The sequence below is a fragment of the Daktulosphaira vitifoliae genome, unplaced genomic scaffold (genome assembly GCF_025091365.1).
Source record: "Daktulosphaira vitifoliae isolate Bord-2020 unplaced genomic scaffold, ASM2509136v1 Scaffold_1, whole genome shotgun sequence".
NCBI classification, from domain to species: domain Eukaryota; kingdom Metazoa; phylum Arthropoda; class Insecta; order Hemiptera; family Phylloxeridae; genus Daktulosphaira; species Daktulosphaira vitifoliae.
Window position 1 is genome coordinate 86,309,141 of NW_026099572.1, and position 27,279 is coordinate 86,336,419.

A 27,279-nucleotide genomic window follows, 5' to 3' on the forward strand; every position below is an offset into this window, starting at 1 on the left:
AAAATCCATTAGTATAAACATTTTTTCATCGTATTGACACGCAAACAATGTTACAATAACTTCCGTAGCGTTAGTGGTGGCAGCTGTATATACCTGCATACAATCGCGGTTACAACAATTAATAACACTGACCGTAAAGTGGAAGATTAAAAAATAAATTACGAAAATATTAATTATTTTAAACAGACGCGTTATAAAAACAAATTATGCTAATGATTAAAGTAAAAATAATCAATCGGGTTTCAAAACATATTAATCTAAAAATCTATATTTAAAAGAAATGTCGTTGGCGGCATTGTTGGTGCTGTCGGCGGCAGTAGTGTTAATTTAAGAATGTGTTTTGCTAAACATCTCATAATAAGAAAACTTGAACTGTCGTTATTATTACTATTATATATATTGTTGACAAAAAAATACCGATTTATTATTCACTATACGAATAAAAGTCAAGCTTATTAACTTGTATATTAACAATTAACGTTCGATATAATTGACAGAGACATCGCCACCGTGTTAAGCCATCTACTGTATTCATCTTAAGTGCGATAGTATAAAAATATACTATCATATCTAGAAAATATAATAATCATCTAGAAAACCGTCTAGTACATTATTTGTTTTGAACAAATAATTGTTTTTTTTAAATTAGATAAAATTAACATTTTACGTTCAAACTTTACCTAAATATGTGCATGTTGCTTATCAAAATAGCGGATTTGTTTACGTCGGATTTACTCCACTCCAGATAACACCTCATCAACACCATCATATCAGTTTTTATGGGTGGGTGAGCGGGGGAGGGACCAGAATGCACTAATCACCCTACTCCGCCATACCAATATTTTATACTTGTCTATTAATAAAATCCTGAGAACCACTGATTAAATTATTTGTCATAATAACCCGATAATAATTATCTAAATTTCATTTAATGGAATTTTTTATTATTCTTTTATTTTTAATGTATAACCGTGAATTCTACAATTAATTATGAATCATTTCATATTTTATAAAGTGCAAAATTCTATTAATATATTTTTAAACATTTTAATAGAAAATGATTAGTCTAATAATTACTCATACTAATAAAACAGTGTTTTATTGATCAATGAAGGATTATTTTTTATTAGGTGTATTAGATTAGAATATATTTGTAAGCCTATGTGTATTAGGTAGCTAGCTTTAAGTTAAATGTCTTTGCTTTAACAAGCATCGCGCCGGTGAACAGCGCAAAGAAACTTACAAATGTTTGTAACATTTCAAAGCGTTTTCTAGCGCCGGGACACATTGGGCCACCACAATTCTACCTTGATAAATTTTTTATACAGATATAAATATTTCTGAATTTTATTTTGGACAAAATTTAAGAAATATTGGTGTCGATATCTCAATAAAATATACTCTCTAAAAAAATACTTATTCAACAGACGAAAAAAAATCAATAAGTAAAAAAAATTAAAATTATATTTATAATAAAATATAGTGTTTAGAATCTTTTACAAGTAAGATCTATCGTAGACTTTGTGTAATTAAGCCTTATTATTTAAAATTTTGAATAGTTTTTGTGAGTAATTATATGGCCTATATGACGTATAGTGTAAATCGTATATGTAGTGCGTTTAATACCAAAATCAACATTGGATTATTTGAAATACTATTACATTACACAGGACGTAAGTTATGTACGATTTAATCTATGCTTTCGAATCTCCAACAATCTATTGCGTAATAAACAATTAATAAAAATTAAATAGGAAAATTAATAATTAATAAGAGAAACAATTAATGTGTAAGTCATATAATAAATATTATAGACAAGACATTTAATTTTAATTTAAATAAAAAAAAAAATCATATAATTAATATTATTTATTCATTTACATTTTATTTAATTATTTACTTTTATACTACCACCTTCTTATTTCTTTTCTTTTTTTTTATTTTTAGTTTATTACAATTACCAGCTTCGAAAGGTTAAAGAGGAAGAGCAGGTTCACATATCCAAAATTAGCGCATTCACGAAAAAAATATATATAAAGAAATAATACACAGAAACATTGAATTTCAGTGTTATTCCAAAAACATTGAATTTCTTTTAAATAATGTAATATTGAGTAATAAAATAGGTCATAAAACACAAATATCAAAAAAATTGACTGGCATTGCTCATGCTATTATGTCAGCGACAAGACTTCGATCATTTCGATCTATTATTTAAATGGGTGTTGGCATTTATCTCCATTGAAAATTTGAATCCAAAAATGTAATAAATATTTTATCTAGGAATTTGATCAATTTACCACGTTATTATATATTACATTTCAACCGTCTTGTTTAGTTTATCCACAAACTAATATTTTTGTAAACTTTTTCAGTTAATTAGTATTTGACAATGCTGATTTTAACTCATTTACTATCGATGGTTTAAATACTATTCATATAATGGATGGGAAGAAACTCTTATGCGGACAATGAAAACAGCTGGCGGTCTAACACATGGTAGAGGTATGTCGAATAGCGTAATGAATAAATGGATTTTGAGTACGCCTGTTTTAAATAATGTACTTATTGTGCTAACATTAAAAATGTTATAAATCTTTCTTCCGGTATAAGCGAAGAGCTCATCGAATTTCGTGAATCTAGGATAGCTCGTGATGATAGTGATGTTGAAAAATATAGTAACTTAAAAATAAAGGAAAAAATTTATTAAGAAGATTTTATTAATATGATTAAAGAATAATTTATTAAAATTATTTATATTTGTTGGTATTGTATGAGCATGAGAATAATTGAGTCACTGTAATATTTATTGAATAAAGAAAATGATATAATATAATTTTCTCTCGGGATATAGTACGAGGGTTTATGAAAAGATATAAAATATAGAAAAGCAAAGTGATGTTTGAAAATTTATTAATATAATAATAATTTGAAATAGAAATTATTGTGATTAATTATCACACATAGATCATCAACAACGCCACTCGTACCAGTAGTTATCTAGACTTGTGCTGACTGTGAGTCGAGTCAATAAATACCTCTAGTAGTATAGGAACCACAAGTGGATTCTCTATCTTCGCAAGAGAGCCTTTATTAGTATTGACTACACAGGTAACCCCCTCAAAGATTAGACTAGGCTGGATAACTTCGTACAAACGTTATCAATTCTCTTTATTTATTTAGACAATATTTTATTCTAGAGATCACTTTATTTTTTCTGGTTTCCTACTTAATTTATGTACTCATTATATTTACTTTAAACCTTATGGATATTTTGTAGAATATGAATTTACCTTAATGATATCAGGACTAATGTTGAAAAAATGAATATACCTCAATTTTCTATGTAAAATCGTATTTTGTCAAGCCACTTCTTGAATTCGTTGAAAGTTCATAAGGTGAAGTAGTAGTGAGAGAGATTAGCAGTTTTTATGCCCTTTTATATTAAATTTAATTCATCTATCTATGCAAGAAGTGTCACGACCTTTTACTATTATCTGTTTATTACTCAATTTGTGTTATTTATTACATATTATTTTACTTAAAATAGATAATTTGTCACAACTTAAGAACTTCTTATAATTATTACAGTAAATTTATATCAATGTATTTTTAGACGTATTTCTTGGAATATTTTAACCGTTAAATAGTCGCGGGGGTCTAGCATACCCCCACATAAATAAAAACGGATGTATTATATTGCATAAAAGGTGTACATAGATATAAATTTAGAAGATGGTTTTTATAGTAATATTGAATAGATTTTCATAAATAAGTACCTTCGAAAAAAAAGTGTATGACTTAAAATATCCATCAAAGTTTAAATGGGTCATATTGACCCCCACGCGACTTGTAACGTTATAATGTTTTTTTTGAACTTGTATTTTTTTCAAAATATCGTTTTATCGTAAATGCAATGTTATAATCGATATAATATTGTGGAATTGGGATTATGTGGGTCTGGCACTGACTGTGAAATTAAGTTTTAAAAATAAATAATCTATTGAGAATTTCCACTACTCGATGATACGGAACAAATACGGACAAAACATGTAATAAATACATCCCGTCGCATTGTGGACACATTTATTACCGGTACCTCATTTACAATTACCACTATTCACAATTACCCCTCCTGACCCTACTCGTATTATAATAATTAAATTGTATTGCAATATTAATGATCAAAAAATTTAATTCAGAAATATGATTATGTGAATGCAAATACACATAGCACTAATAAATATAAGCCGTGTTTGAGCTCCAAGAAATACAAGAAAAATTAATAAAAATACATTTTGTAATAGTAAAAGCTTTTATTTACCGTCTTAAAAATAAGATTTTGCAGTTAAAATAATTTTTTTACAAACCAAAATTTTTTAATGAAATTTTGAAAATTAAGTTTTTTTTTGTAATATAATTTTTAGTAATGCACATAATTTTGTAATTTATTTATTTTTTAATTTTAATTTTTTAATTTTTATCCATATTTATATATCATATGGTAACAAATAATGTCTTTGAATTAAAAAAGTGAACTTTTTTATACATATTTTATACTTTTTTAGAAATGGGGTCTAATAGAACCCAATGGTGGGTTTAATGATATAAGACTTAAAAGGTCAAATAAATTTATAGCTCTAGCTTCAATAACTTCTGATGTTAAAATTAATAATGAAATAATTGAAGTAATCCCATTGCTACTATTTCAATGAATTGCTATTTAAAAAAAAAGCGATGAAGAACTTTTGTCATATCTTCAATTTGTACTCGCACCTTTTCTTTGGTATTATTTGATGAAAACGGTCTTAGAAATACAAAAAAATCTGCCTTGTATGATATTTTACAGCACATATCTTGAGAAAGTTTATATATTACTAGCGCTAAGTATGTAATTGATGGAAAATTTCTCCTCCATAATATTATTTGGCAAATGTATCAAACATTTGAATCAATTTGTGAATCTTGTGTTACTTATTTAAAAAAACACTTTGGTACTGATGCAACCCGAAGACGTTCATCGTATTCTCTAATAGTAAAAGTAAGGGTGTAACTATTTTTTTATTAATATCTGTTTTTTCTCTCTGTTGTTTTAATTTGTAAACGAGGTTTTTGACCTTTCGGTTTTTTGCCTCATATTAACTTAATTTTTTTTTTTTATTACTTAATAAAGTCCCCTTAATATAATTTAATTATCATCTTATTTTTTTTTGCGTGTTCCATCTTCAATGGACTCATGTTTTTTTTTTCTTTCAAAAATCAACTCGCCCTAATTTAAAAGGTACGGACAAAGGCTTGTATAAGGTCATCCTTAATCATCATGGTTATGTGATGACTGTCATGAGGTTTTGATGTTGAACATCTTTCAACGACTCAACAGACATTAAATACAGCCTTTATTTCTTTTCTATTTTTTATTATCTTAAATTTCTTTTAATGTACAATATTTAATTTTTTTTTTTTAAATCATACTGTGGTCTGACAATACATTGTCTCACCCAGTCGCATATTTGGATCCAGTTTTTTCGTATAAACGTATATTACATAAGCTTGAAATTAAGATATAATTCAATTTAAAAAAATGTTAGTATTTCAAACATTTTCAAAAATTAAGATGGAAATGTTTTACTTTCTATATCCTTTCTGACTTTGAAAGAATGCGAATCTGAGAAGGTATTAATTATATTATGTGTTTTTTTTTTGTCTGTAACCACTTTTTCTTAGGTTTCACCGAAACGGTTCTTTCAATGACACTTAAAAAGATCACAAATTGTGTCAAGTAGAACACAATACACTCAAAAATTTAAAAAAAAATTTTCGTTCCTCATAAATGAGGAAATCTTCAAAAAATATATAAAATCGCTAAGTTTTGTTATTTTTTCAATTTTTTTTTTTTTTTATAAAACTGTCATAACATTTTTAAAAATGACAAAATCAATATAATTTTTATTTTTTTGATAGATGTGATATGTTTTATAGATAATGTCTTTACCTATCATTAGATATAAATTTTTTTAAAAACTGACCACCTACCAGTCAAAGGAGAAGAATTCCAAATGACATCTTTTAATAAGATTAGGTATCAATAATTTAATTAAACAATCAAAAGCAACAACAGGTAACAAATACAATTTTTTTACAGTATAATTATATTTTACAATATAATTTTTTAAAATGACATAACTTTGACAAACAATTTTAAAATTGAGAACGTTTTTTGAATTATTTGGAATTAACAAATTTGGTTAGATTAAAATCTAGTTAAACAATGAAAATGTGAAGTATTAGATTTTAGTAATACTCTCAAACACTGCATATTAGACAAGTAAAATATGAATAAAACTATTAATATCAAATCTTAAGATTTATTTATTTTAAATATAATGTAATTAGATATATTAATAAAAAATAAAATCATTTAAAAAAACAACTAATTAGGACAACCATTTGCTATAGCATATATTATTATATCAATACAATTATTTTGATGAGCTGCAAAAATAGTATTTCTACTCCACGGGCAATTATTTTCATGTGCGTATTTTACACAACCAAATTGATAATTTGCAGCAGCAAGTCTTGTAGTACTTTCGTCCCACTCACATCCATTTTCATGAACATATTTTAGGCAATCTATATGACCATTTGCAGCAGCGGCACTCTTTGTCCCTACATCCCATAGATATCCATTTTCATAAGCAAATATCAAACAGTCAATACAACCACTTGCAGCAGCTTCCCTGGTTGTGCCTTCATCCCATTCACAACCATTTTCAATAGCATATTTCAAGCAGTCAAAACGTCCATTTGCAGCAGCCCCTCTCGTAATACCTCTTACCCAATCATGTCCATGTTCATAAGCATATTTTAACCAATTTAAATTACCATGAACAGCAGCTGTAACTATTGTATCTACATCCCAATTATATCCATTTTCATGAGAATATTTTAAACAATCGAAACAACCATATGCTGCAGCAGCTCTAGTTGTTCCAATATCCCAATAACATCCATTCTTGTGAGCATATATTAAACAATCAAAATTACCATTTAAAGCTGCAACTATAGTAGTGCCATCATCCCATTGGCATCCATTCTCATGGGCATATATTAAACAATCTAAATGACCTTTTAAAGTTGCAACTCTAGTTATGCCCTCAAACCATTTACATCCATTTTCATGAACATATTTTAAGCATTCTAAATTTCCATTTTCAGCAGCTACTTTTATTATTGTTTCGTCCCATGGACATTCATTTTCATGAGCATATTTTAAACAGTCTAAAGAGCCACTTGTTGCAGCAGCTCTAGTTGTGTTTTCATCCCAATTACAGCCATTTTCATGAGCGTATATTAAGCACTCTAAATGGCCGAAACTTGCAGCTACTTCTGTAGTTCTATCATCCCATTTGCATCCATTTTCGTGAGCATATATTAAGCAATCTAAATTATCATAAAGAGCAGCTGTTTCTGTTGTACCTTTACTCCAAGGGCATCCATTTTCATGAGCATACTTTAAACAGTCTAAACAGCCACTTTCCGCAGCATCTTTAGTTGTTTCATCATCCCATTGGCATCCATTAATGTGGACATATATTAAACGATCTAAATTACCTCTGTAAGCAGCAAAACTAGTTGTACCTTCTGACCATGTGCATCCATTTTCTAAAGCATATTTTAAAATTTCTAAATCACCGTTTAAAGCAGCTAGCCCTGTTATATTTTCATACAACTCGCATCTATTTTCATATGCATATTTGAAGCAATCTAAATGACCATTTTCAGCAGCAGCATTTGTTGTTTTTTTATCCCATTTACAACCATTTAAATGAACATATTTTAAATTTTCTAAATTACCATATATTGCAGCTGATTGTGCAGTGCTCTCATCCCAAGGACATCCATTATCATGTGCATATTTTAAAATTTCTAAATTATCACTCATGACAGCACTATTAGTTGTGCACACATCCCACTTGCATCCATTTTCATGAGCATATTTCAAACAATCTAAACAACCACTTGCTGCAGACTCTCTAGTTATTGTTATATCCCATGGACAGCCCTTTTCATGAGCATATTTTAAGCAATCTAAACAGCCACTTGCTGCAGACGCTCTAGTTGTACCTTCATTCCATTTACATCCATTTTCATGAGCATATTTTAGGCATTCTAATTGTCCATTTGCAGCAGCAGCTTCTGTTGTGCTTTTATCCCATGGACATCTATTTTTATGTGCGTATTTTAAAATTTCTAAATTACCATTCATGGCAGCACCAGTAGTTGTGCCCACATTCCATTTACATCCATTTTCGTAAGCATATACTAAACATTCCAAACTACCACTTTTAGCAGCCTCTCTTGTTGTTGTATCATCCCATTTACATCCATTTTCGTGAGCATATACTAAACATTCCAAACTACCACTTTTTGCAGCTTCTCTTGTTGTTAATTCATTCCATCTACATCCATTTTCATGAGCATATTTTAAGCAATCTAAATGTCCATTTGCAGCAGCATTCTTTGTTGTATTTTGATCCCATTTACATCCTTTTAAATGTACATATTTTAAGTTTTCTAAATTACCATATTTTGCAGCTGCTTCTGCTGTTCTTTCATTCCATGGACATCCATTTTCATGTGCATATTTTAAACATTCAAAAAATCCATTAGCAGCAGCATCCCTTGTTGTTTTATAATTCCATCCACATTTATTTCTATGAGCATATATTAAGCATTCTAAATGCCCATTTCCAGCGGCAGCCCTTGTTGTTTTTTTATCCCATCTACATCCATTTTCATGTGCATATTTTAAGCATTCTAAATTTCCATTTGCAGCGGCAGCTCTTGTTGTTTTTTTATCCCATCTACAGCCATTTTCATGAGCATATTTTAAGCATTCTAAATTACCATATTTTGCAGCTTCTTCTGCTGTGCTGTCATCCCATGGACATCCATTTTCGTGTGCATATTTTAAACATTTGAAATGTCCATTTGCAGCAGCTTCAGTTGTTGTATATTTATCCCACTCACATCCACTTTCGTGAGCTAGTTTTAATGTTTCTATGTCACCATTTGCAGCAGCTTTTTTTGTCGTACCTCTTTCAAATGGACATACTTTTGTGTGTTCTGAATATCTATTTTCAATCCCTAAATGAACAAGAGAATTAATTAATTTTACTGAATATAATTTTTTATTTAGCTGATTAAAATATAAAGAGAAAGACAGTTTAATTATAGTTTTAATGTTACTACTACTTGCAAAGTATTTTAAAGTGAAACTTCAATCGTGATGAGTATTATTGTCAAATATCTGCGTTATGGGTCTGTATCAACTATAAATTTTTTTATAAATATTTTGTTTTATTAGAAAAAACAAGTTGACAATATTGTCTCACTGGACCGATTTCTTTCCAAAATACGTCAAAAGATCACAAATCGTATTTAGTTGGAGACATTATCCTTAAAAATTGAAAAAAATTCCCTCGTTCCCCGCAAATGGAGTAAATATCCAAAAAAATTACAAATTTAAAAATCGGTAAATTTTGTCATTTTTCTCACTTTTTTTTTCTTATAACTTCCATAACTTTTTCAAAAATAAACAAATCAACATAATTTTTTTTTATACTAAAACCTTAGATATTTCCCTTTTATTTTATATAACTTTTTTGAAAATCTAATACTTAACCTGCTCATTGGGGGGGATTTAAAATAGAAACTTGTTTACAAAAACTAACTTTTTCAACTTAATTTTTGAAAATGTTCCGGAAATACTGCGTCCTTTAAATATATATCATATTAAAGCTTATTTTATGTATTATAAAATGAAAAAAAAAAAATTTGTCCCTATCTTCAATGCGCAAGTGGCTACCGTATTCAAAAATATGCTATTTTTCTAATAAAATTCTTGGTTTTGTACTTTTATTTATCATAATTTGTCCCGACACTTTATCTTCTACATTTAAACGGCTACCATAGTTAAAAAAACACTATTTTTTGTTAAAATTTTCGACTTTGGATTTTTAATTTTCAACTTAAAACTGCTATAACTTTTCGAAAAATGTAATTATCAGCACAATTTTTTTTTTCTAAATAGATTATAAGTACATCTTTCAATTGACATACTTTTTATTAAAATTGGACAATTTCCCCTTATATAGGGGGCGTTCAAAACTTGAAATATTGTAAAAAACATAGATCTTTTTCAACTGAACTTTTGAAAATGTTCCGGAAATACTGCGTATTTTAAACATATATCAAATCAAAGGTTATGTTATATACTATCAAATGAAAAAGAAAATTTGTCCCGACATCTTATCTTCTATTTGCAAATGGCTATCGAAAATTAAAAAAAAATGTAATGTTTGCGATAAAAATCATCTTTTATCGGGATGTTTTTTGTACTTAAAACTGCCATAACTTTTTCAAAAATGAACAAATGAAAATAATATTTTTTTGTATTGAAATCTTAGATATTTCCCTTTCATTTGATATAATTTTTTTTGAAAATCTAACACTTATTCTGCTCACTGGGAGGATTTAAAATAGTAACTTTTTTACAAAAAATAACTTTTTCAACTTAATTTTTGAAAATGTTCCGGAAATACTGCGTCCTTTAAACATATATCAAATTAAAGCTTATTTTATGTACTATAAAATGAAAAAAAAAAATTTGTCCCGACACTTTTTTTTCTACATTTAAACGGCTGCCGTAGTTAAAAAAACACTATTTTTGTGTTAAAATTTTCGATTTTCGATTTTAAATTTTCAACTTAAAAATGCTATAACTTTTTGAAAAATGTATATATCAGCACAAATTTTTTTTTTCTAAATACATTATAAGTACATCTTTCATTTGACATACTTTTTATTAAAATTGGACAATTTCCCCTTATATAGGGGGCGTTCAAAACTTAAAATATTGTAAAAAACATAGATCTTTTTCAACTGAACTTTTGAAAATGTTCCGGAAATACTGCGTCCTTTAAACATATATCAAATCAAAGGTTATGTTATATACTATCAAATGAAAAAAAAAAATTTGTCCCGACATCTTATCTTCTATGTGCAAATGGCTGTCGAAAATTTAAAAAAAAATGTAATGTTTGCGATAAAAATTACATTTTATCGGGATGTTTTTTGTACTTAAAACTGCCATAACTTTTTCAAAAATGAACAAATGAAAATAATATTTTTTTGTATTGAAATCTTAGATATTTCCCTTTCATTTGATATAATTTTTTTTGAAAATCTAACAGTTATTTTGCTCACTGGGGCGATTTAAAATAGTAACTTTTTTACAAAAAATATTTTTTTCAACTTAACTTTTAAAAGTGTTCCGGAAATACTGCGTCCTTTAAACATATATCAAGTTAAAACTTATTTCATGTATTATAAAATAAAAATAAAAAATTTGTCCCGACGACCTATCTTCTATGCGCAAAAGGCTACCGTATTCAAAAATATGCTATTTTAACAAATTTTTTTTTTATAAATTAAACACTATCTACAGATTTGCATTGAAGCGTTTTTTATGATAGTGATTTTAATCATTATCAGATATCATCTATACTGGACCCAACTATGCCACGACCCCACTGTGCTGGGTTTTTTTTATTAAGTCCATATGGTGCAAAAATCATTTGCAAAAGAAGAAAACTGAAAAATTCCATGAAATAAATATATATTATACATATTAATATCTTAAAATAATATTAATATTAATGAAATTATTTTTTATTTCTAGATTACTCTGCAAGTTGAAATATATATATTATAAATCAAATATAAAGACGTATTCAGCAAATTGCTTATAAATGCTTCCTTAAAATTGTATATATACTTAATTGTACAATTATCATCCATAAAATACATCACGGTATTTATCGTCAAAAAAATATAAGAATATTCTTATAACACATGTATTGTATCAATTAATACAATTTCATGAAAATAAAACAATACTGTAAAAGTATAAAAAAAACTAATTTTGCTGCAAATTTTTGAGATTTTTTTATTAAGGGTATTTTATCTTTAACACAAAGCTGAGAAGGTATTAATTTTACTATGATACTATGTTTTTTTCGCTTTATAGTCACTTAAAATTCAAAGAGTTAATATATTTAAAATCCATGCAAAAATAACTATTGGTTGGTTATAGTTTTATAATTGTAAATTTTACTAAAAAAATAAACAGAAGCACAGTGTAAACGTGACATAATTAGGACGAGTATAAATGACATCGAATAATGATTAAAATAACTAATTGACCAAATTTGGAGTGTTTGGAGATTTGATCAATCAGCCATTATAGAAGTTCTATCGAGGTTGCAGAGTCTGAGGGTTTAAAAGAATAATCGTAATAATTATAATTTTTTTTTTGAGACATTACATGCGAACAACGATAAGACAATCCACTTAAAGTCAATGACAGACAGTAATTTTATTATATATATAAACTAATAAACATTCAATATATTGATACATTAACACTAAAAAAAAAGTTGTAAAAACATCACACAGCCATCAGCCAACTACACTGCAATTTGACGTTGGATCGACTGCCGGACGCTTCTCAATCAATTCACCTTTTAAGTGTGGAATGTCACCTCCGCTGGTCTTGATTTCCGTTGGGCACTCGCGTAGTAGTACGCAATGGATGAAAGAAACAGTTGGTTGTCGCCTAAACAGGCCGATACAAACCAATCAACAACAGAACAAAAAGAAAACACGCCTGCTCACTGGCCACGAGTCATCAGACCCAATGGTTCGGTATAACGTCAACCGTCTACACAAACATAATGTCAACAAGGTGTCGGTAGTGCCAGACACGACTGTTATGATTGTAATGAGAAAAGTAATGGGCGATTTTAAGCTACGTGGAGCTTGACCGAGCTGCACACGTAACTTTTGAACATTCATATTTAAACATTGTTTAATTATGAAACTAAAAAATCCAATCAAAGAGATGTAAAAAAATATAATCAATTGAGCGTATTATAAAAATTGATTATAATTTTAAATATCCATTGTTAAATTCGGGAGAAGCCTAATTCGTTATTTTAGAAATTTAGTTTTAGTTTTAATTATTATCGAGGTGGACATAATGCCCATGCACTTAGACCTGTTGGTCCATTGTGCGCACCTCATACTGAATTGTCTTGATTCGGTTTACCCACCTAAGTGTTACCACCAAAGTGTTAATACATTACATTTTAGAAATTACATACACATTAAAATATAACCAAAAAATTTGGAATTTTATAGACTGATAGTAGACTATACATATAGTCAAGAAATTAATAAATAACAAATTCAAATTATTTAAAACTCATTAATGATAAAATAATTACCTTCTCAGTTTCGTATCAAATATTATAGAATATTACTTATAATAAATAAAGTAAATTACTAATTAAATATGTTTAAAAATATAATTGAAATAAGCAAACATAGTTTTATTTGGCAAAATCGTTGTTTCACCTTAATAATACAATGAAAAATAAACATAATAAAATCAAAACCAACAATAATTTTTAATGAGTACAATAAAAAAATGATCAAGCAATCAAATAATTTGTTCCAGTAACAAAAATATAATTGAATTAAATCAATTATACTTTTTTATTGTTAAAATTAACAATAAAAACAATTGTTTACTGTATTTTTTTTTTAGTGAAGTCAATTTTGATTATTGCTCTTACTCTTATACGCCGTCCTATTTAAAAATGACTATATAAACTTACTAGTGATCAATAATGTATAATAAAATATACCTTTATTAAAAATGAAACACGTTATAACCAACAAAAGAGATATCAAATGCCAATTCTAGAATTAAGTAAAATATTTTTTTAGATTTTAATAAAATATAAAGTAATGTTAAGTNAAATATTTTTTTAGGTTTTAATTAAATATAAAGTAATGTTAAGTGTATTACTCACCTCCATTTTTACTCTAAGTGTAATATTCTGAATAACTAATGAGAATATTTGAGTTAAATTTATGTATATATTTAAAAATTAGTGACATCATCAATAATTTTTTTCATTATTTTCTTTAAAAAAAAACATTAAGTAAATTTAAATAAAGTATATACAGGGTAATTCTGATAATTTAGCAAATTTAATAACTTTATATTTAAGTTTTTGTTTAACTATTATTTTTATGTTTAATGTTACTTTGTAACATGAAATATTTGCTGATTAAACTGTTATCTTTTTTTTTTTGAACATTGTGAACCACTCTGTATACTTTATTATTTTATATAAGTATTAATTATTACATGAATTAAAATGTGATACTATAATATGCACCACGATCTTTTTTTTTCACATGTCCTCATGTGAACCTATTACAGAAGTTATAAAGACAAATGTTTAAAATTAATAATTGTATATATAAAGGTATTCAAGTGATATAACGACATAATAGTATAAAATATAGTTTTAATAAATAAATATTGTCATGTATGTTAGTTATATGTTGGTTATACAAAATAGATATATTAATTTTAGCTAAATTTATTATATATAATGATTTACTTAAGATTAAATTATGAGATTTTTTTAGTAAATGTGTTCGGTGATTCGGTTTTTTAATTGACAAACATTTAATTAGAATCACTTACAATGAACGTTTTATTTTATTTTGTCTTTTATAATTTTAATGAAAAATTTTTTTTAATATGTTTGTAAGATTAATGTTACAATTTCAATGATGTTATCTTTTTAGAAAAATACAATTCGAGTTAATTTATGATTAAATAGATATTTTGTGTAAAGAGGGTAATTCTAAATTTATTTATATAAAAAAAGATATGATTTAACTTGAATTTGAGTTGTCGTTGATTATTCTGTTGTAGCCGTGATTTTGGTGAAATTTAAACTATTGTACTATTGTTTCACTAGGTTTGTTGAACCGGTGTAGCTGTTTTGCTATATATTTTTGTTTTTCTTGTTTCTAGTTCTAAATTTGTATTTAAATGTATTGTTTTTAAGACTGTATTAAGATATTGTTTTTCTTTAGATAATGTCGCAATCGGGTTTTCTTTCTTGTGCCATTTAATATTTTTCTCATTTTGTTTTTTATATTTTTGATACTTCTTGTGTCAATTTCTATAACTTTTATATTAGTTGGCGAAGAGGGCCGGAGAGGTGGAGGATTTGTGAATTGGTTGGTATTATGATATAAATGTATTTTATCTTCTTCTAATCATTTGCTGTGTAGTCGTCTTCTTTCCTTCATGTTGTTTTTGTCAGGTAATAGTGGGTCTCCTCTGGAAACTCTCCGCAATTTTCAGAATCCATGGTCCGTAATCATAGTTGTTTTCTTGAATTGTAGTCTCTCCCCTGAATATAAGTCACATGGATTCAGATTCATTCATACGTAGTTCATGTCTTATCATGAACTTTTGGAGCTTTGTTATTTCCTTTATATCATGACAATCCAGACTTTAATAGCAGATTATTTCGCGTTGTTGTATGTCAACCACTGCTATGATCCAGTGATTGTGGTTAACATGTATTGGAGCTAGTGCCATGGTTTTTAACAGAAGATTTTCTTTGAATCTTGTGTTGATGGTGTCGAGTCCTCTTCTATCAATTTCAGGAATGAAGAAGGCGTCAAAAGCAAAAATTCTGTCTTCACTTCTCCTCATTAATAGTTTCATGAAGCGATTGATGGTTTCATCATTATATAGCGATGTGTTTATGATGAGAGACATTTTTGATGCTTTAAACCTAGGAAATTAAGTACAATAGTTTAATATTTTGTTATTTGTTGATTTGAAGGTGATGAATTGATTTTTTTTTTGTTTTTTAACATTAAATGAAACTTATATTTGTATAACTACATTTTTGATAATTGAACAAGTTAAAATAAATAATAAAAATAAAATAGTTTTTATATATAATGATAAAATAAAAATTAGATTTTAGCTTATACATATATGTTTGAAAATGTAGATAAATATATTCCATTTATAAGTAATATCAAACTACGATTAAGTTATGATCAAAGTCTTATGTTTATGACCAATAATACAAACGTGAAATTAGGCTATATATATTTCTTTGTTTTTATAATTAGTGTTAAAGTTATATAAAATAAAGGTTCTTAATTTAAAGTTAATTAAATCCAAAAGTATCAAAATTATAGTTGGAATATGTAAAAATTGTTTTTTTTCTTTTTATAGTTATTTAAGTTATATAAGAAATTTTAAATCTAAAATTTAATTATAAGTAAAAATTCCTCTTAATTTTTTTTTTTTTTATGTTTTTTTGTAATTATTGACATTATGTTATATAAAAAATTTTAAATCTAAAATTAAAATGAAATCTTAAGGGAACAATATCCAAATTTATATTAAAAGAATTTTTTATAATTTTAAATCAAAGGTTAATTAAATCTAGAAGCAAATATTAAAATTATCATTAGAATATAAAAAATGTTTTTATAATTATATTGAAAATTTCTAGATCTAAATTTAATTTAATTTAAAAGTAAGAGTATTAAAATTATAGTAAAAATTGTTTTTTTTCTAAATGTTAGAATTTTTCAAATCTAAAATTAAAATATCAATTTATATGGAAAATAAAAATTTCTAAATCTAAGGTTAGTTGAATTTAAAGGAAAGAGTGTTAAAATTATTTCGAATAGAAAAAAAAACACTTTTTTAAAAATAAAATTAAAATATCAAATTATATGAAAAATTTCTAAAACTAAGGTTAGTTGAATTTAAAGGTAAGAATGTTAAAATTATTTTGAATAGAAAAAAAAAACTTTTTTTAATCTAAAATTAAAATATCAAATTATATGAAAAATTTCTAAAACTAAGGTTAGTTGAATTTAAAAGTAAGTGTATTAAAATTAAATTGAATAAAAAAAAAAATTTTAAATCTAAAGTTTAAATATCAAATTATATAAAAAATAAAAATGTCTAAACCTAAGGTTAGTTGAATTTAAAGGTAAAAATAATAAAATTATAATAAAAATTGTTGTTTTTTTTTTTATAAATGTTAAAATTATATATTAAAAAAAAAAATTTAAATCTAAAATTAAAATATTAAATTATATGAAAAATAAAAATTTCTAAATCTAAGCTTAATTGAATTTAAAAGTAAGAGTATAACAATTGTTTTTTTTTATAAATATTAAAATTATATTGAATAAAAAAAAAAATTTTCTATTTTAAAATTATATTCAAAAAGAACATTTTTTACCATTCTTCTTCAGGAATGACTGTGTCTTCAGGGAAGTCACTATGGTGTTTGGGATATTGATTCTCAAAACAATTTTTAATATATTTTATAGTATTATTAAAGTTTTTAATTTATACGAATTTATAAAGATAATAATTAATGCTGGCGCTATCTATTATAAGATGGTGTTTGAGGATGACTTTTTTAAAGTCACGTTGTGAATCTAAATACCAAATATCATTCTCATCAACCGATTTTTTAGTGTTGTTGTTTTGTATTTCTACGTCATATTTATCTAAAATTCGAATCTCAGAAAAGTCTGTGACAGCGCCAATTTCTAAGACTATGTAAATTAAATTAATCCAATAGTTTGTGCTGATTCTTTTTGGTGACATTGCTACATTTTTGTTAGCTAACTCTCAACCATTCGACTTGACCCCAATCACTGTACATTTCTACCCGGTGTGTACGCTAGTCTTAGTTGAAACTCTACATCATACTTAGAGTAGTAAGAGAGTCGCTCACTTAGCCAAGCAATTGGTTTGTTTTTAAAATAATTTTTTACATCCGATTCCCAAATATTTTGATTATCTATTAAATGATAGTTTTGATATCTAATTTGCCGTATTTTGCATTTATGACATAGAGTTTCCTTGGTACATGTAATGTTTTTTGTTGACCACCACGTTTTTATTTCATTTGTTTGACCACACGAGTGAACCATATTGTCGATTATATTTTTATTTTTATATGTTAGAAAGTTGTTTAGTCAAATATTTACTTACGGATTTTGATTCTTCTTGATGATATCTTGGTGTGGTGTACAATTTTATATAAGTTTAGGTGCGGGTAGTTAAAATGCAACTGACTGGCAAAGAGATAGCTGTAGTTTTTCACGAATCCTTTGGCCTTTTTTGAGTTGTTATTCTTTTTTTTTTTTTATTAGAGGGGTTGACCTATATTGGTGTTTATGGCTATTGAAACTGTGGTTTTTGTTAATAACGGTTAAGGATTTCTCTTCAGGGTTGCGTGGTTTTGTTACAATTCAATAGTAATGTTGGATTATAAGGTGTAAAAGTAGGTATACCTGCTAATTCTTCTGTATTTTTCTTATTCTAATTCTTCTGTAGTTTGATATGTAAAGGTGTTAGGTGAATATCCTAGTTCAATATCATCTATTGGTTTATGGATGACTTCTTTTATGACATTAAATTGTTCTAGATTTGGATAGTCATTGATTGCACTGACTTGTCTCAAAGCTCGATATCTATGTAGGTTAAATAATTTGTCAATGTGCATTATGTGAAGCGTAATTATAGGAATGCTATATCTCTATAATGTGAAGAGAAAAAAAGATGAGAATGAATAAGTTGAGTTTTTTGTTTATTATTGATTAAAAATTATTATTATTTTTTTATATTAGTAGTTATTTGTGTACTATTTTGAATTCGTGTATTAAATCTATGTTTTGTTTTCAATAATTTGTTGTGATACCGTTCATCGCTCAAATTTAATATTATTCGCAATGTTTATCACAAAATAAAATAATTATTTTAAATTAATATTATAGCATAATCACTGATGTAATTAATACAATCTATGTACTTGTTCAGTTTAAGATTAATATCTGTATCATAAATGTAAACACTGTAAATTAATCTACAAAGACAATGTATTAAGTAACAGTATCCCTAAGAAAAATCAAATGTACCATAACCAATGTAATATATTATCCCTGCTTATAATTTTCGTTTCAATAAAGATGAGAGCCCTGGTGGTCAATCTTACATTTTGGTGACATACAGGGTGGCCCACCACTCACTGACAACTTAAATAACTTTTGATCCAGTTAATATTTTTAGCTGATTTTTTTTTTTAATAATAGTTAAACGTTAGGTCCATAGCTATATCTCAATAATTAATTTTTTTACATTTTATTAAAAATATTAATTATTTTTAAATTTTAAATAAAATGTAAAAAAAAAATCTAAGATAGCTATTTTGTAGAGTAGAATTTAAGAAAAATTTTAGTAAAAAAATATCTTATTAATATTCAGTAGTAAATATTCTGTAGCGTTTTGAAGTTTGTGAAAATTTGAATTTTCATGTATTATTTTACGGTATTAAACATTGAAATACGTATTGAGAAAAGGACAGAAGAAAACGCTATCTTTTCAATATACTTTTGAATGAGAGTGATAAGTAATAATTGCCTTATCTAATTTCTTATCATGGTATTAATGCCAAGTTTGTAATGTATACACATTATCATCATATGTATACACAGTAATCATGAAAAGATAGCGTTTTCTTCTGTCCTTTTCTCAATACGTATTTCAATGTTTAATACCGTAAAATAATACATGAAAATTCAAATTTTCACAAACTTCAAAACGCTACAGAATATTTACTACTGAATATTAATAAGATATTTTTTTACTAAAATTTTTCTTAAATTCTACTCTACAAAATAGCTATCTTAGATTTTTTTTTTACATTTTATTTAAAATTTATAAATAAATAATATTTTTAATAAAATGTAAAAAAATTAATTATTGAGATATAGCTATGGACCTAACGTATAACTATTATTTAAAAAAATCAACTAAAAATATTAACTGGATCAAAAGTTATTTAAGTTGTCAGTGAGTGGTGTGCCACTCTGGATATAGATCATAGATTTCATTTAAAAAGCCATAAAAAGCTATACAATTTACTCACTTAGCTCAACTCACTCATTCCATTTTTCAAGTGAAGAATCAAATACACCAATTGACCGCCAGTCTCAAATATTCAAAAGAAAACCTGTCAGTCTTGTTCATTTCAATTCCGCAGAAAATATTATAAAGTAGATGATACATCGTAATATCAATAATTATTTAATCCGAGAAGAGAATGAAAAAACAATAATAATTAATTTTTCTATCTTATAAAAATTTATTAACTGGTTTGTCAGGAGAATTATTAAATGCGTTCGAAGTGCTTGACCAAAGATCGTACCTACGTATTTTCTTATTACGTTTCATAGTTTGCCGACCTAAGCTCGTCCTCTTTGAAACGTGAGACTATTCAAATGATTTACCAAATTTTATAAATTTGATACATACATTAAATTTCTATACTCATCATAACCCTTTTAACTGATTGTATTGTCATTCTCTAAAGTTTAGAGTCTAAACCCTCGGACTCCACGACCCCAATAATATTAAACAAACTGAATTATAGTAACCGAAAGTAAGATGATTAAATTTATTCAAGTGCTCAAAAATTCAAATTAATTAACACACCCAATTTTATTTATCTTATTATATCATACCTAAAACCTTACTTTTGGCTCACTATAAAGATGACGCCCAACCAACAGGCTTAGTTAATTTAACTATAGGTTAGAAAATATTTTTTTTAAACATTTAAAGTATTTTAATTTTTTTTTCTCCTTAAATCTTATAAATTGAACGGTTTCAAAAATATAAAACTTACAAAAATATTTTTCCTTTGATTTTAATAAAAAAATTCTGTAATAAATATTTAAAACAAAAAGAGAAAAAAAAACCAGAACTAACAGTCTAGAAATTATTAAAATCTGAATAACTAGAAAAACTTTTGAGTGATAATTTAGTAAAGGAAGTGAACAGAAGTAAATCAATGTAGAAATTAATTTGCTAAGGAAAGAATGAAAGAATGTTTTCTGTTTGAATTATTATAAAAAATGTTTAAATCGCGTTCCTTGAAATTATTTATATGAATTAAAAATTTAAAATACGTTTATTAAAATTATTTAAATTATTTGTTCAAATTAAAAATTTAAAACGCGCTCATTAAGATTATTGATATTATTTATTTTGATTATTATAAAATCATTTTTAAATCGCATTTCTTGAAATTATTTATTTGAAGTAAAAAAAAATTTAAATCACGCTTATTGAGATTATTTGTTAGAATACTTATTGAAAAATAAAGTCGTGCTAACTTAAGTTAGTTGAAATCATATAAATACTCGCGCCTCTTCAAAAATTTATTTGCTATCAAACAATTTTTTGGGAGTGGTATTATTATTAATAGCGTCTATTAAAATTATTTGTTTGAAATGCTTGAAAATTGAAAAGCATGCATCATTATTATTACAATTAAATTACGTTAAAATTAAAAAATTATTTGAATTTATTTGAACTATACTGCATGTATTTAAAATAAAAATTGCACGAAAAATAAAATTTCATTAGAATTAAAAATTTAATTGCAATCATTAAAACTAAATCAAATTGCGCGTACTTTTTAAATTAATCTAAAACAAACTTGCTAAATTAAAATTGAATTACACTATATAGAGCGAAATATAACACAAAATATTTTTTTTTTTAAATAAACAATAAAATAAAAGGGACAGAACATTTAATATTATGACAGAGGAATCACAATCAATTAATATCGAAGGGGTGCCATAACAATATAAAAATATTTTAGTGGTAAAATTCTTTAAAAAAACCGAACTTTATGGTTACCGAAATAAAAATAAAAATTTTTGAAACGAATGGTACAGTGTCAGAACTAAAATTAATTATTTTGGTTTTTTCTACCAAAAAATTCGACTAGGACTGAAAATAAAATAGATATTGATCATAATAAAGAATCACCCAGAATTATTAACAATTACAATATGAATAAAAATCTATTTTTCAAACCGACTACTTTTTCGGGTGGGATAAATGAACGTACAGATTCATTTTTGAAAATTTTTAATAGAGCAGCCGCAGTTAACAATTGGTCAGAAATCGTTAAACCGCAATACTTCGTAGCATTTTTACATGGCCCAGCTCTAACATTTTATGATAACATTGAATCTTAAAATTTATCCTGGAAAGAATTAGAGGTAAAACGTAGAGAAGAATTTGAACCGATAGCACAAAATGATATGTTAAGAATTGTATAAGAGAGAAAAAAGCAGGTAGATGATGAACCAACGGGTGTATTCATCAATGAAATAGAGGCATTATGTAAAAGGGTAGATAAAAACATGTCAGAGGAAGAATTAGTTCGAAACGTGATGAAAGGTTTAAAACCAAGTATTGCAAGATACATTGGAATTCTTGAAAATCGAAATTTAGACGAATTAAAAAAAAATATTCACAAGTATGAGAAGGTAGAATTTATGATTATTGGAGAAACAGCTAAAAGTCCGTCTGAAATAAAACAATCAATTATAACTGAGAAAATTAATCAAATAGCTAACTTTAATGATAATGACGAAATAAAAAAGTTGAATGATGAAATTTCCAATTTAAAACAAAATTTTAGTGAATATATTAATTTTATACCTAAAAGTAATCAATTTCAAGATAATTCTAATTTATTCAATATAATAATCAATATCAAAATAACAATAAATTTAATAATAATATTCCTCGATATAATGGTAACCAATTTCAAAATAACATAATGAAACCTAGAAATAATTTCTCTTCTAATAATAATCAATTTCAGCATCAATAAAAAATAAGAACAATTTTTATGATAATAAGCAAAATAATTTTAATAAAAATAATCGAATGAATTGGTCACAATTTAATAATTATAATAGGTGTAGAGTTGAAGGTTACGTATAATAACGACTATCACATTGTTGTTATTATTAAAACAGCCTACGCGTTCGCAAAATTTCCGCTATACAATAAGCTCAGTAATTTTAACTAACTTTCTTTGCTTCTAACAAACACAGATCGTTAATTTCTATGAATTTCACTTATTATTAATTAATATTTCCTTATATAATTATTTAAGAAAAGGAAAAGTTCGAATAAAACGCCGTGTCTGATTGCTTAATTAAAGAAAAATATTGTTAACAAAAACAATAAGTCCAAAATAAAAATCTTTATAACGTGTCAGTAGGTAGACATATAGTGTCTCCAATAACACCGTACGTACCCACTGAGCGTAGGTTTGGTCACATTAACTTGGACATCGTCGGACCGCTGCCTCCATCGAAGAGAAACAAATACTTAATAACATGTATAAGACCGCTTCACCCGCTGGCCGATAGCGTGGCCCGTGGACAATATGTCGGCCCATACAATCGCTAGTTCGCTCGTCGCCAACTGAATTTCGCGTTTCGGGTTACCTGATCTTATAACGACGGATCAGGGACGGCAATTCGAATCGGAACTTTTCAGTGCGTTAGCAAACACGTTCGGAATACGTCATATACATACATCACCTTACCACCCTCAGTCAAACGGTATGGTTGAATGATTTCATCGTACGCTGTAAGCCGCTCTCACTGCACACGGGTCAGCCAGCTGGAGCAAGAAAATACCTGTCGTGTTGCTCGCGTTGAGATGTACAGTAAAAGAAGAAATCAACGCGGCCCCGGTAGATTTAGTGTACGGTATGTCACTACGTCTTCCGGGCGAATTCATTCATCAAGCACCTGCTACGGTTCGCCCACCGGATCTGGTCAGTAAGCTAAAACAAGCTATGTCCGAGTTGATAAAATCAAAAATAGTTATTGTTATTTAAAACCACCAATAATTTTTTGTTATTACAATAAATAAATTATCAAGCAAAGAAATATTTCGATCCAGTAACAAAAATATAATTTATTTATACCAATAATACTTTTTTATTATTAAAATTAACAAAAAAAAAAAAATTGTCTACTGTATTTTTTTTGGTGTAGTCATTTTTGATTATTGCTCTTACTCCCAAACATCGTCCAATTTAGACGTTATTTGATAAACTTAATAGTGTTAAATAATGTAAAATAAAATTTACCTTTAATATATATGAAGCATGTTATTATCAAAAAAAGAGATATCAATTGGCAATTCTAGAATTAAGTAAAATATTCTTTTAGATTCAATAAAAGGTAAAGTAATATTAAGTGTATTACTCACCTCCATTTTTACTTTAAGTGTAATATTATGTATAACTAATGAGAATATTTAAGGTAAAATGATGTATATATTTAAAAATTAATGACATCATTTATTTTATTTAAAAAAGAATATTTTGAGTAAATTTTAAAGTATATACAAGGTAGTTTCTGATATTTTAGCAAATCTAATAAACTTTGATTCAGCGAATCAAATGTTACATTGTAACATGAAGTAATGTGAATATTTGTCGATTTATATATATATTTTTTTTAAACATCGTGCACCACCCTGTATACTTAATTAATTTAGTTGACCTATTCATACACATGTAATAAAAGCTAGCCAAATAGCAATCGTCATAACACATTCTTGATTTTATAACACCAAAACAACATTCATTGTTTAACTTCAGGGGCTTTGACATATAGAAGAAAAATTGCTGGGACAATTTATTTTTATTTTTAACTTTTAGTATGTAACATAGACTTTAATTTAATGAACTTTTTGTATTTCTGAAAAATGTTCAAATGTTAAGTGGAAAACTTTAACTTTTCATGTAAAAGTAGTTATTTCCAATTCCCCTCTGTGCGCAGATAAAGGGACAAATTTTCAAAAAAAAAAAAATATATATATATATATATAATAAAGGCGAAATACTTAAGATAATTATTAAAACAATTATTCTGACTCGTTTGCTTTTCAAAATACTATGACTTTAAAAAAAAAAATAGTTTAAAAAATATCTAACTTAAACAATTTTAAGAATTGTAATTTTTTGGGGATTTCCTTTTTTAACGGAGAACGAGGGAAAATATTTTAATTTTGAGGTTAATGTCTTTAACTAGATACAATTTTTAATATAAGAATATCAAAAGATTAGTGTCACTAGTTTACTATATTTAAATTTGATTTGAATTAGTATTGAAAAAAAAAAGTTCCAATAGTTTTAAAATGCAAAAAATGTTTTTTTAAAATATATCGACTAAAATATTTAAAAATACAGTAAATATAATATTAAATAAATTTTATACATTTCTTAAAATAATGTTTTTTTTTCATTTTCATCGATAATTGGAACCAATTGGATAAAAATCGTGTTCTTTTGACGTATTATTAATTGAAATCGGTATAATGAGGTCTGAATATTTTAATTTATTGAGTCAATTCAAAATTATTATTTTATAAAGTGAATATATTAACAAACGTGTTATTATTTAAAAATACATTTAATTTAACGTTAATATACATGGTAAATTGCGTCAGAGCATATTTTTGTGTTACATTTTACTGCATACCAGAAAAAATAATAAAATTAATCGATTTGGTTTCATTTTATTATAATTCGTGTTCAATTTACTGCATACCAGAAAAAATAATAAAATTAATCGATTTGGTTTCATTTTATTATAATTCGTGTTCAATTTACTGCATACCAGAAAAAATAATAAAATTAATCGATTTGGTTTCATTTTATTATAATTCGTGTTCAATTTACTGCATACCAGAAAAAATAATAAAATTAATCGATTTGGTTTCATTTTATTATAATTCGTGTTCAATTTACTGCATACCAGAAAAAATAATAAAATTAATCGATTTGGTTTCATTTTATTATAATTCGTGTTCAATTTACTGCATACCAGAAAAAATAATAAAATTAATCGATTTGGTTTCATTTTATTATAATTCGTGTTCAATTTACTGCATACCAGAAAAAATAATAAAATTAATCGATTTGGTTTCATTATATTATAATTCGTATTCAATTGACATTTGAATTCAGCAAAAAACGTCTAAATAAAAATGTTGAAACGCTAAGTAAAAGTTGAAAATGTCATTGTCTTCTATGTAAATGTTTAAATGGAAACTAAATTTAACTATGTAGTAACTATTATTTACGAATATCTTTCTTACTTAAAAAAACTTAGAGAGTGAAAAGGAATTTTTTTTTTTATTGTTATCTGTTATATATAGTTGTTCAATAAGTTCGGAAACACCAATTTTTTAGAGCTATTGATTTTTTTAATAATTTTTTTTTTAGAGGCTAATTGATTAATTAAATGAATCTTTTACGATTAAAATTAAAGTTCAACCCTAATGTAAAAGGGTAAAAATCTATCCTAAATTAAGAAATATAAATGACAACCCCTATTTTTCTTACTCATTTGAATAGAGAATTCAATTTTAAAAAAACCCAGCACAGTGGGGTCTCGGCATAGTGGAGACGTTGCATAGTTGTGTCCAGTATAGATNGTCGAGGCACAGTGTGGACGAGGCATAGATGGGACAAGTATAGATGATATCTGACAGTGATTAAAATCACTATCATAAGAAACGCTTCGATGCAAATCTGTAGATAGTGTTTCATTTAGAGAAATTGGTGGATAATTCCAAAAGCAACATCAACTCTTATTTCTTTAATTATATNAATTCTAAAAGCAACATCAACTCTTATTTCTTTAATTATATCCTGATTTGTAGTTCTTTGATTTTAAAATATAATATATGAATAAATACTAATTATAATTATTAAATTTAGTATATAAATAAAAAAGTAAAAAAAATTTAATAAGTTTAATTTCTTATGTCTTATGACCTTTATTCTATGTCAATTAAATTATATAATATTCATGAAAGCCAGTTTATTCCCCTAATAAGATATTTTAAAATAAAATAAAATACAAAACCCAGAATTTTAATAAAAAAAATAGCATATTTTTGAATACGGTAGCCTTTTGTGCATAGAAGATAGATCGTCGGGACAAATTTTTTTTTTTCATTTTATAGTACATAAAAGTAGCTTTAATTTGATATATGTTTAAAGGACGCAGTATTTCCGGAATATTTTCAAAAATTAAGTTGAAAAAGTTAGTTGCTATTTGAATCCTCCCGATGTGAGGTGAAGTGTTAATTTTTCAAAAAAAATGATATCAAATGAAAGAAAAATATCTAAGGTTTTCGTATAAAAAAAAATATGTTAATTTGTTGATTTTTGAAAAAGTTATAGAAGTTTTAAGAAAAAAAAGTGAAAAAAATGACAAAATTTACTGATTTTTAAATTTGTAATTTTTTTGGATATTTCCCCCATTTGCGGGGAACGAGGGAAAATTTTTAAATTTTAAAGGGTAATGTCTTTAACTAGATACGATTTGTGATCCTTTGACATATTGTTGAAAGAAATCGGTCCAGTGAGAGCTGAGAAAATG

The 27,279-nt window shown here is 26.1% G+C and overlaps 1 protein-coding gene and 1 long non-coding RNA gene across 3 annotated transcripts; both read right to left on the reverse strand.

Moving 5' to 3' along the window:
- Positions 1-6,298: 6,298 nt before the first annotated feature.
- LOC126906573 (uncharacterized) lies at positions 6,299-14,087 on the reverse strand. 2 transcript variants are annotated; one of them, XM_050687163.1, is made up of 3 exons: positions 13,944-14,087; positions 13,746-13,830; positions 6,299-9,150 (listed from the first exon to the last, which is right to left on the reverse strand). In XM_050687163.1, exons 1-3 carry the CDS (start codon positions 13,947-13,949, stop codon positions 6,431-6,433), a joined length of 2,811 nt encoding a protein of 936 aa, XP_050543120.1. In that variant the 5' UTR covers positions 13,950-14,087; the 3' UTR covers positions 6,299-6,430. The 2 variants fall into 2 exon arrangements, with proteins under 2 accessions (XP_050543120.1, XP_050543130.1); XM_050687173.1 differs by having other exon boundaries at positions 6,302-9,150; positions 13,776-13,830; positions 13,944-14,084.
- Positions 14,088-18,087: 4,000 nt separating this feature from the next.
- Positions 18,088-24,084, reverse strand: LOC126906747 (uncharacterized). The gene is made up of 2 exons (XR_007704331.1): positions 23,970-24,084; positions 18,088-18,533 (listed from the first exon to the last, which is right to left on the reverse strand). It is a non-coding gene; the product is annotated as an uncharacterized LOC126906747 (long non-coding RNA).
- Between the last annotated feature and the right edge of the window lie 3,195 nt (positions 24,085-27,279).